Below are 11,712 nucleotides of genomic sequence, written 5' to 3'. Positions count from 1 at the left end.
TCCAGTCCCGAAGTCTCAGCAACAAGAGCTCGATGATTTCCTAGAGGAAAATCTGCGGAACGGTCAGATACGAGAATCCAAGTCTCCGATGTTGTCTCCTTTCTTCTTCATGAAAAAACAGACGGATCCCTGAGACCCGTACAAGATTATCGAAAGCTGGACCAGATGACAATCAAAAATCGTTACCCACTTCCTCTCATTGGCGAGCTCCTAGACAAACTGCAAGACACCGAGTTCTTTTCGAAAGTAGACATCCGCTGGGGGTTCACGAACGTTCGAATCAAAGATGGCGATGAATGGAAGGCAGCCTTCCTAACGAGCCGCGGTCTCTTTGAGCCCCTTGTCATGTTTTTTGGAATGTGCAACGCACCCGCCACATTTCAAAAAATGATGAACAATATTTTCAAAGAGCTCATCGAGAAGGGAAAAATCATAGTATATATGGACGATATACTGATTTTTACCAAGACCGAGGCAGAGCATTGGGAGTTCGTACGAGAGGTCCTCAGTTTACTAGCCAAGCACAAGTTATCTTTGAAGGTCGCCAGGGCTCCTTGCCTTCATCAAACATAACCATGATTTCGTGCTCATATGCCTTTAGAAATTCTGCATCAAAGATGAGTCCCCATGCACCATGGAAAAGGTCCCATTTTGTGAGGCGCAGATAATTGAGCACTCGAAGAAACGACTGTGAGAAGCGTCACTGTCAATGATATTGCCCTCACAAAGTAATAGAAAAAGAAAGAGACAAAATCTATAGTAAGACTCACCTGTGAGAAGCGTCACTGTCAATGATGAAGAGACAAGGACGCTTCCCACAAGTTAAAAGGACGTGCTCCGGCGCTTACCGGTCTACTATACAGTTGGAAAAGTAACTGCCTAAACGGGACGCAGAGTGGCGGATCCCGAGGCGCGGAATCCGGGACTCTGCGGATCGCTTGGTGGCAAAATAACTAAAGTCGTAAATCTGTAGTAAGTGGTCCTATCAGTCCCGGAAAAATTGCTAAAATATCAGGAAAATTCCCTCTGTCTCGTCGTAATACACCGGACACTCCCTTCCGACGAGGCAGACCTCAAGCCCTAAGCCCCATCATCTCCGCGAACTTCTGCACTTTAACCCTAGCCAAGGGTTTAGTCAGAAGGTCTGCAGGCATCTCATCCGTCCCTATATGCTCCATCTGGATCGTCCCCTTCTCCACCTCATCTCTCAACCAATAGACCCCCAAGTCCAGATGCTTCATACGCCCATGGTGCTCCGGGTTCTTCGCCACTTGAAGCGCAGACTGATTGTCGATGTAGAGGGTAGAGGGAGAGTCGAGTGAATAACCAAAGGAAGTGAGCAAGTTGCGAAGGAAGAGGATCTCTTGGCCAGCAGTGGTAGCAGCGACATATTCGGCTTCTGTGGTGGAGAGGGCGACGATGGATTGAAGGCGAGATTGCCAGGAAATAGCGCCTGTGCCCATCTTGACGAGATAACCAGAGGTGGAACGTCCAGAATCCGGATTCCCTGCATGATCGGCGTCGGTGTAGGTGTGGAAGAGCTCAGTGGAGGAAGAGGATGTGGGAGAATAAGTGAGTTTATAGTCGAGAGAGCCCTTGAGATAGCGAAAGAGGTGCTTGATCGCTTTCCAATGCTGAAGGCCTGGATTCTGGCTGAAGCGAGCAAGGACTCCGACGCTGTGAGCTATGTCTGGACGAGTGGCGATCGCAAGGTAGGCCAAGGCTCCGACGACATTGATATAAGGAATAGAGCGCATCTGCAGCTCTTCTTCGTACGATTGGGGCGCCACGGAGGTGGAAAGGCGAATGGAAGGATCAAGGAGAGTGGAAACCGGACTGCAATCGGAGAAATTGAAGCGATCAAGGAGGTCTAAGACGTACTGGCGTTGGGAGAGGCGAATGGTACGATTGGGACGATCCCGTTCGATAGAAACGCCTAGAAGAAAGGAAGTAGGACCAAGATCGCGAAGTTTGAAGTGAGATTTAAGCTCCAACTTGACCCGGTCGACTTCACCCTTGGATTTTGCAGCAATCGTCATATCGTCAATGAAGACGGGTATGATAATGCGCGAATCCCCTCGACCAAACACCCAGATACTGTGCTCACAGAGAATCCGCTTGAATCCCATCTCCTCTAACCTCTCGTTCAACGTCTCATGCCAAACCCTTCCAGCCTGCTTCAACCCGTACAACGACCTCTTCAACCTCCACACCCAACCAGCTCCTTTCTCCTCAAATCCCTCGGGTTGGCGCATAAACACGGTCTCCTTGAGCGTACCATTGAGGAAAGCGGATGAGATGTCGACGCTCTCTAGATAGAGATCCTCGAAGGCGGCTAAGACGAGAACGGCGCGTAGAGCTGCCCAGCGTGGCGTAGGAGCGAAGGTTTCGTGGTAGTCGGATCCAGGACGCTGAGAGAAGCCTTGGGCCACCAAACGCGCCTTATACCGCTCAATCGAACCGTCCGCGTTCCGCTTCACCTTGAAAACCCATCTACTACCTATCGCTTTCGCTCCCCTTGGTAACTCGACCAGCTCAAACGTCCCATTCTCTACCAGAGACTGAATCTCACTCAAAGCCGCTTCCCACCACTTCTGCCTCTCCTTCGGCTCCTGCTTCATCGCCTCCTTGAACGATCTAGGCTCTCCATCGTGTGACGTCGTCTTCAGCGCATGGGCAAACTCGCAGGCCTGATCGAGAGTGAGATACTCCGTCCCCATAAAGTCCAATCCGGTCGAAACCAGCGCAGCAGAGTCGTAGGCATCGCTATCTTCATCCTCCGACTCCAAGATAGGATCCGGAGTCGCCGCCAAAGGATCAGGGCTATCGTCGCCTATAAGTGGCCTATCCACGCGAGGAGGCGTCTGGAATCGAGGAGTAGGAAGACGAAGAGGATCCGGAGATAGCGAGCGAGGTGGGACGGAAGGAGTGCGATGAGGAGGACGATCGTTGCGTTGCTGAATGGCGTTCTCATTGAGAGACTTGTCTGGACGCGTAGAACGGCCTGGATTGCGTCTAGGAGGAAGAGATGGTGATCGTTCTGGAGTGGGAGATGGAGAGGGAGATGAATAGGGCGAAGGGGTACGAGGATGTGGCGGTGGCGCGTGATGAGGGGGCTGAGGAGGAGCCAAGTCGACGCCCGGTGGAGCTGGGGGAGGTGGCGGATTAATAAACTCGCCAGAGGCGTCCAATTCTCCCTCCTGATCCGTCACCTCTACCACAGAAGGACCAGGAGTATCACTGGGAGATAAATCGTCGACCAGATTAATAGCAAGAGTGGAGTTACCAGGGAGGAAGCGTTCATCGAACACAGCATGAGAGCTAATGACGATCCTATGCTCAACCGGGTCCCAAAACTGCCACGCCTTCACCCCATTCCCATACCCAACGAAGATACACTTGCGAGTATGCGAAGTGAACGGCTTCCGCTTCTCCTTCCTAACGAGCACATAGGCGAGGCAACCGAAGACGCGGAAGTAGGAAACATCGGGTTTCTTCTTCTTCCAAGCGACGTAGGGAATGCCGCCATTGAGAGCAGAGGTAGGCGTGCGATTGGAGACATGGATATAGGCGGAGACAGCGAGATCCCAGAACGAAGGAGGGAGCTTGGCTTCGATAAGCATCGCTGTAGTAGCCAGAGCCATGTCGAGATTCGCGTTCTCCGATACACCGTTTTGATGGGGTTAGTTCAGCTCGGTATGCTGGCAAAGAATCCCTTCCTCTGCACAATACACATCCCAATCCTTCCCAATATACTCTCCTCCCTTATCGTCCCTCAACATCTTAATCTTCCTCCCTAGCGCCTTCTCTGCATACGCCTTGAACACTCTGAAAGCCCCAAAAGTCTCACTCTTCTTCCTCAAGAACTGAACCGCCTTGAAACGTCCAGCATTGTCGATAAACGTGACCCAGTAGCGATACCCGTTGCGGGTGGGAGGGAGGGGACCCTTGAGATCACTATGGATGAGATCGAGAGGATGAGAGCGACGAGTAGCGGTCTTTGGAACGTTATGACAACGTTGCTTCCCAGAGAGACAAGGCTTGCAGATAGGATCGGGCGTAGAGGAGGAAGAAATGGTAAGACCGTCAACGAGCTTGAGGGTATGCATGCGTTTAAAGGCGTCGTAGTTGGTATGAGAGAAACGGTGGTGCCAGAGAGAGAGATCGAGTGGCAAAGTAGAAGATAAACGAGCATGATGAACTCCGAAGGAGGAAGTACGCCCGTTGAGATAGCCAATGTTGCCGTCGACGATGGAGGCCACTGGGAAATCGCTTCGGTCTCCTTAGGGTCCATACAAATTTCCTGATGTCCGATAATCATCCCTAGGAACGGAATTTCCGGTTTGCAGAACTCGCACTTTGGTATTTCCCAGGATCTTCACATACTCTGCTGACTATCCCAAAAAGTGAGTTACATTCCTCTGCATTGCGGAGGAATTTAGAGTCATGATCGTGTCTATCAGAACACTTTTGGCACACCTATGTCCTATATGCAAGATCCATATTGACGATGTCGAAGATGTTGGTACTGTTATGGATGAACTTTGCAGGAAAGATAAACGGACTCTTGCCGATGTCGAACATGAGGCAAAGTTGGTAGAACAGGCAAGGAAAGATATCTTCAAGCATGGCTACTCGGTCACCGGAAAGAAGGTAACGGAGAAACTGTACAAGACATCCCGAATGCCAGTGTGTATATGTGTGTCATTCAAGATTTGCTCTTTGACCTAACTATGTAGAACACATTTGCGATATTTGCTAAGTATGGGTAAAATATGTTTGCAATGATCATGCCCAATATATTGCATGCACTCGAGCAGGGTGTATGGAGGGCTGTTGCCACTCATCTAATGAGGCTGGTTAAAATGCTCGAGAAACACTTTGGTCTGCAGTATGTCATCTAAACCCCTTTGTCAAATGCCATAAAACCTATTCCTGTGATGTAGGTATTGTGAAACACCCCTGTTCACCCATTGAATCAGAAGGTTTCGCAACAATGCCAGCGAGATGAAGAGCATGGCAGCTCGCGACTTTGGGGATATGCTGCAGGTATTTTTTGTCCCTTCTGTATACCTTCCATCTCGAAACACGCTCCTATCCAACACGCTCGTATTTTTGCTCACATCGACTCTGCCCGACTTGCCATGGTCAGCGCCATTCCCGTCTTTGAGGACATACTTCCAGAAGCTCTCAGTGATATCATGATGAACCTCCTTTTTGTGCTTGCCCTTTTCCACGGACTTGCCAAGCTTCGCCTCTCTACCCCCTTAACCAGAGCGGTCTTTCTGGGCTCAGATAAATTCAGGGACAAGTCAAGCACCAGATCCTCCGTTCCAAGCCACAACCATTGATCTGGGGTGTCTTCTTCGTGCTTTCAAGAGTGAAACAGATGGGTTGCGCACCAAAGAACTTGAGGTTGAGTATCAGAGGAGACTACAATGGCAGAATCGTGGCACCACTCACCAGGCCTGGGACGCTGCAGAGCCAAGAGATAAATATGCACAAGAGAATGGTGACAACTCTGACAAACCAGACGCAGGAAGGATGGGAATGCAAAGGATAATGGGAGAGGGACTGGGAGGGGGAACGAAAATGAGAACAAGATGAGAATGGGGATTGGAATGGAAACGGAAACGGAAATGGGGATGGGAACAGGGACGGGAACAGGGACGGGGATGGAGACAGAAACGAGGGTAAGAAGGTAAAGGCAAAGGGAAGGGCAGAGGGGAAGAGTGGGTTGACGAGCTCGAGGCAACAACGTTGGGAGGTCAGAGACCTCAAGGTTCACGATCATTATGGGCAAATAATCTTGTGCTATGGGACCCTGGACAACCATAATACGCAGTGGGTGAGTGATTACATACATACTTGAAGTAGTCCAGGGCTGGTATGTTCGTACAAACAGGAATTGGTTTACGGCATAAATTGTCAACTTCCACACACACAGAGAAAAGCTGAAAGTCATCAAGCGGAGAATTATGGTGGATGCTAGGTTATGGTTCGATTATTCTGTTTTCCCGCGGCACCAGCCGATGTTTGGTGCTCAGACTCTACTGAGTCTCGACTCTCCTCTGGGACCCTGGCCACCCCTCGGCCATCCTAGGGTGCCTGCTAGCTCCTGCCTTCAATGTATCTTCGTGTAGTCTGTTTCGGTTTGCAGTCCGTACAAGTTTTCCACATGAACCTATCTTATTTGTGCAAAGCACTTGGTGCTCACTTCCGATTCAATCGTCTTGCGGTTTGATGCTTCTCGTGAGGTTATCCTAGTCTGTGGTGTTACCTAGTCTACGTGGATATCTTCCCATGCCCATGTCTTTGCTCGTAGCGGCAGCACCATCTCGTCTCAAATAACTTCCATGTACTCTTCCCATATCTCATAGGTTTTCTTCTATCTACCACACTTGCAATCAATATCCTTGGTGCACCTTATTGCTTACTAGCGGTGATATTCACAGCAACAGCTCTGTGCTGCAATTTCTTATACATAAGGGCTCGGGTTTCAACTGCTGCTGTAAGGTGCATCTGTGTTTCCACTTGGCTCGCAGCCTTGGGTACAACCTTATTTGTTTTATGTTGAAGCATCTCCATAAAGTTCGCCAAACCTATGCTCCCCCCGACCATTACGTCTTTGATCTCGCCCCGCCGGAACTCAAAACTCAAGCTTGTCAGTTTATGGAAGAAATGGACTGGCCAGCCGTGAACGAGGATACAGTATGGATCGTATATAGCGAGCTCCTTGGGTATTTCTGTGCGATGGAGGATGAGGCATTAGAAGTGGCGGTGGCACTTTCAATGAGGGTGATTGAAGAGGATCTCCCAAAAGGTTTTACCCCTGAAGATGAGCAGTTTGTAGAGGTTGATCCCTATTTTAAGGCGACCTGAATGACTGACGGGGAGTCTTAGGGTTCAATGTTGGACACTGGTCCTGGCGATGGTATGCCTCATATTCCCGAGTCTATGGATGACTCAGAAGCAGCTAAAGGGCCCAGTAATGTTGCTAATAATGTTCCCAATTTCTCGTTCAATAATGATGATTATGATTCTAATATTTCCTTCAGTGATATTGAGTAGATTCCTTTATACTGTGCTCTTCTTTATTCACCTTACTCGCAGACTTTGCCTACTGGAATTTCCCGGTGACCATCGACTTGACCACCTCATGCTACCACTCCGGACTACAAAAACGGAGTGACTCTTTGAAGGATCACCAAAAATGGAAAGGTACTTCAATAGCATCACTAGTCTTGTTTATTTGTTCCTTGTTTGTCTCGCCACTAGGCCATTTTTTTGCCTGCTTGTCCTGAGTCGTCCCTGTTGCACAGTCACCTCCCGTATCAACACTTGTTCTATTCCCTGGCTGTCAACAAAGCTATGTCTGATTATATTGTTGACTTCACCCCGCTTGACAAAATAATCAAGGAGTGCGACCGCTGCCAGGGATGCTTCAGTTCGGATACTCCATTCAGGCTCTACCACAACGAGGGAGGCAACACTCACAACTGCTATCCCAAGTGTACAGATTATTACGAGAGTAAGAAGACCACCAGGTCCGCCGCTATCACAGCAAGTACATTATCTCTTTTAACCAGGCCTAAGCTTCCTATTCTGATGCCGGCAAACCTACCTTTAAAGCCCACATTGAGTTCACAGCCCTAGGACCCTCTGACACTACTTTGAAGAAAGCTACATCTGCTTCAAAACGTGGAGGTGTGTATGTTATTATTTGATGTATCTTTTATGTCTCATTATTACTTTACCTTAAGAGGCTACCCTTCCCACTCGCGCCATGCCTGGGTCCTCTCGGGCCACCGCCACACCAGCGGTTCAAGTCAATATATCGGTAGTCTGTGGAGGAAGGACCTTAGAGCGATCTATCAGTGGTGGGCAAGGCGGCATACATCCTGATGTCAAGGATCATCCAGATTCATGGACTTTGACCCATACCCTGTATCTTTTTCCTCCTGGTCAGTACAGGTCTCTGCTTATATTTATGGCCTCGGTGTTAACATGCTGTCATACAGGAACCGACCTGGGCCCTTTCTTCCTCATACATCCCGGCCTGTACATCAAGCCATGCGGCATCTTCATTAAGTGGACTGCGTTCAAAGGAGGCCACCCACATTCTGGTAGTGCGCTAACCGTCTACAATCTTGAGTTGTTCCATTGCTGGCAGGACACATTTACTGTTGAGGCTTGAAAGTATGGTTATATAAACCATATTAACTTCATCTCTTATCCAGCCACAATGCCCATGACCCATGAATCTCATCAATCAATATCTCCTGCTCTTGGGTTCGGGAATGATAATATATTTATGAACCAGTATGCCACCGACACCAACTTTGCTGCTCACAGCTACCCGCATCTCTCTGACTGGATGAACCATATTGCCCGTGAATCAACATTCGAGGCATATGAATAATGATCGTGCTGCACATTCTTCACTTTCCTATGTCCTTTTTCACCCAGACAAGATGATGTCAGGTGTTTCCTGGTTGGATGAGTATGGATCTGAGAGGTATCCGGAACCTGTGCCATTCATTCCTCATATCCATTGTTCCTTTGTCTCAGCTATGCCCGATGGGAACGCCACCACAAGATCAGTGAGGCCTACCATATTCGAATCACCTCTACGCAGTGGAAGTATAGGCCAGCTAACCACTTCGGATTTTTTTTGGACATTTATTTTTTGATGCATAGAGCTTACTCCTAATGATGATTGGTCCACAAACCTCTCAATTATATTCAGAAATCCAAATACGCTGCAGCATTGGCCATTTACAGCCAAAAACCGATGTTTTGCATTTTTACTGTATCACACAGACCAGGTATGACATAGTGGATCACCTAGAAACATTCAATATGATGTATACTAGCCCTGTACCACACCGCACCATGATCACACTGTATTTGAGAGAGATCTGGTCCATATAAACCCCCAATACTACATGTGCACTTGCTCCCCCATCAAAAACATGGTTTTGCTTTTTCCACTATCCACCAGCGCGGTTCTGGTGCTTTCATACTTTTTATATACATTTAAACCAAATTACCACAACAAGAACGGTACCAAAAACGCGGATATTGGTGTTTCAGTGATTATACTGTGGCCCAATATACTGTTTTACCCCCTCAGTGCCCCACAATTAGTGCAGGACAATTTTGACTAATGCTGTACCATAGATTGACTTCCCAAACATCAAACTGTATTTTCCAATCATCACTTCAACACCACAAGACATTCTAACCATGGCAATATACCCGGGGTAGATGTTCTCCTCCTCCTCCCCTAGACATGGCACCAGTATCAAGGCCACGATCATTGTTTTTGTGCCCGGTGTGCTCCCCATCACTTAGTATTGATATAGGACTACCAATGACAGCAAAAAACAAGGTAATTGAACCACTATATCCCCAGTTCTGGCCTGCCCACCCTCTTTCACCGTAATAGGGTAATATCTTGCTGACCGTTTATGCTATAACTTTGGAACGGATGGACCGATTCCTTCAAAAATCGCTTTTCATCATTTTGTGCTTTTATCAATGTTTGTCAAATAGTCAGAACCCCCAAAATCGACCTCCTTCATGTTGCCAAAATCGGGCCACAATTCACGTTTTATACGTCAATTCCATCGAAATGACACCCAGCAATGTGATCCGTTCGTCCTAATTCACAAAACTCATAAAGTTACCAAGATACCCCCAGATCACCTCATTTCCCCTACCGATCTACCCCCAGGTATCCAGTACCCCCACCCTAGCATCCCTACTATTATTCTACCATTTTTCCGTATTTTTATCAGCCACTGTTCTATCCCTATTCACCCTACGATCATCCCTGCCTATATTCCCCATTTTATCCATATATAACCCAGCCCGTTTTACCATATACACCCTACCTACCCGCCCTAACCATTCCCCAGCACCCCTACCCTATCCCCTACCCCCTACCCTACCCCCAGGACCACCCCTATACGCCCTACCCCATCACCCTGGGCCACCCAGCTACCCAGAACCACCCCTCGGCCGCCCTAATAGCCAGCCCAATACTGGCATTTATAATTCTTGGGCCAGAGGAACCTTTGTAAAGAACCCCCTTCTTACTAGCAGGTACATTTATAATGGCTATGCGTCTCAAAGAAGGGCTGATGAACCTTCAGCTCAAGTCTCCGATAATGCGGTAGGCAGCGAGGTACACAGATTGTTACAAGAAACCTACGACATGCACCTGTTGGACTATCGTGTGTGGCAAGCTCTACGCCACCGGCTCGGTTCTAACTGTACAGTAGACCGGCAATCTCCGCTTGTGTCTTTTATTCATATTATTCCTATATTTACTGCTCTTCGCCCGTTTGGCCCCTCTGCACCGTATCCATGGGCTACATGTATACTAACAGCACCTGCATTCTTCCATCGTCCTGCCTTCTTCTACCATCTCCCATCCTACCTCAACCTCTTCTACGTTTCCCCCCGACACCGGGAACACATCAGTTCAAGGAGCCACGGATGCTTCGATCTTGAGCGGCGAAACCTTCGACGAACAAACCCGCACCGCATCAGCAGCCCAAGAAATGCTCAAAACAAAGGACGCGAGCTGCAAAAGCCAAGAAGAGCGTGGAGGATGATGAACCGGTGTCGAGGTCAGACAGGCGAGGAGCGACGAAGGACAAATCAAAATCGAACTACGAGGAGGAGCGGTTGGAACAGGAGAGGGTGAAGGAACTGAGCAGGCTCCTGGAGAAGGGCCCAGATACATGTTCATTCGACGCAGATGTCGCTGGATGGTCTTTCAAGGAGCAGGGGAAGCTGCTGCAATGTGAGAAGGAGGACGACGATGCGAGGGAGGAAGAAGAAGGCAGAGGAAGAGGAGGAGAAGCGGAAGCAGGAGATGAGGACATGGGTACGGACGATGACGACGACGACGACTACGTTGGGAGCTCGTCCAGCCAGGAGGAGGAGGAGAAGGAGGACACATCTGAAGGGTTATCAGACAGGCGTACATGTAGAAACATTACAATGTGAGCGAAGAGCTCCGTTCACTGACATTGTAATGTGAGCCCGAACTCCTAGCTGCTTCTTGTGCACTGTTTTCATGGAGTCACATTATAATGTGGCTTCCATGCTTCTATTGCATACCGTCCACTTTTAGATCACTGCTTTATTAATTATTGATACGACCTTGATTCCCTTGCCCTATTTTAGGGTCTTACCCTCATTGGGATGTGGCACTGGCTACTGCTAGAATTCTCCCTGCCCCCTGCCCCTGCCCCTGCCCTGCTTCCTTCCTGTTATACTTCACTCTGAACATACTACTTGATCCTAATGAGCTATATAAGCCTACATAAAACACCATTTGAATGTATTACTCCACAAAAGCCCTACCTACATTTCGAAAATTTGGGTCTTTTGTGTGGCACAAATGTGGCCCAAATCTTGTACCATACTCCTGCTCTTGCTCATGCTCTTGTACTTAAATACTTTGTATTATGTCTGTTCTAGTATACTAATATGACATAGGTATGTGTTTATAACTATTGCTATATAGACTGCCCCTCAGAAGCTCTGAACAAATTTCGCTTTTGTGTGGCCCAGGTGTGGCCCAGACCTTTTCTACTCCTGAACATTTTGTACATCAATAAATATCATCATATATACTTCTAGTATTCTAAATTAGTCTTTATTGCATCCTTGAAGACCTGTATTGGTTCTGTT

At 48.3% G+C, this 11,712-nt stretch overlaps 2 protein-coding genes across 2 annotated transcripts; both read left to right on the top strand.

The window, feature by feature from the left end:
* Positions 1-7,371: 7,371 nt before the first annotated feature.
* STEHIDRAFT_151323 (uncharacterized protein) lies at positions 7,372-8,197 on the top strand (the record flags this gene model as incomplete). The annotated part of the gene is made up of 4 exons (XM_007298515.1): positions 7,372-7,567; positions 7,651-7,707; positions 7,764-7,964; positions 8,022-8,197. The coding sequence occupies 4 exons, from the start codon at positions 7,372-7,374 to the stop codon at positions 8,195-8,197; spliced, it is 630 nt and encodes a 209-aa protein (XP_007298577.1).
* Positions 8,198-10,121: 1,924 nt separating this feature from the next.
* STEHIDRAFT_151322 (uncharacterized protein) lies at positions 10,122-11,022 on the top strand (the record flags this gene model as incomplete). The annotated part of the gene is made up of 2 exons (XM_007298514.1): positions 10,122-10,180; positions 10,587-11,022. The coding sequence occupies 2 exons, from the start codon at positions 10,122-10,124 to the stop codon at positions 11,020-11,022; spliced, it is 495 nt and encodes a 164-aa protein (XP_007298576.1).
* Positions 11,023-11,712: the final 690 nt, after the last annotated feature.

Source organism: Stereum hirsutum (assembly GCF_000264905.1).
Source record: "Stereum hirsutum FP-91666 SS1 unplaced genomic scaffold STEHIscaffold_1, whole genome shotgun sequence".
In the NCBI taxonomy this organism is placed as follows: domain Eukaryota; kingdom Fungi; phylum Basidiomycota; class Agaricomycetes; order Russulales; family Stereaceae; genus Stereum; species Stereum hirsutum.
The sequence above is the reverse complement of the archived record's forward strand: the minus strand, read 5'-3'. Positions and strand labels throughout refer to the sequence as shown.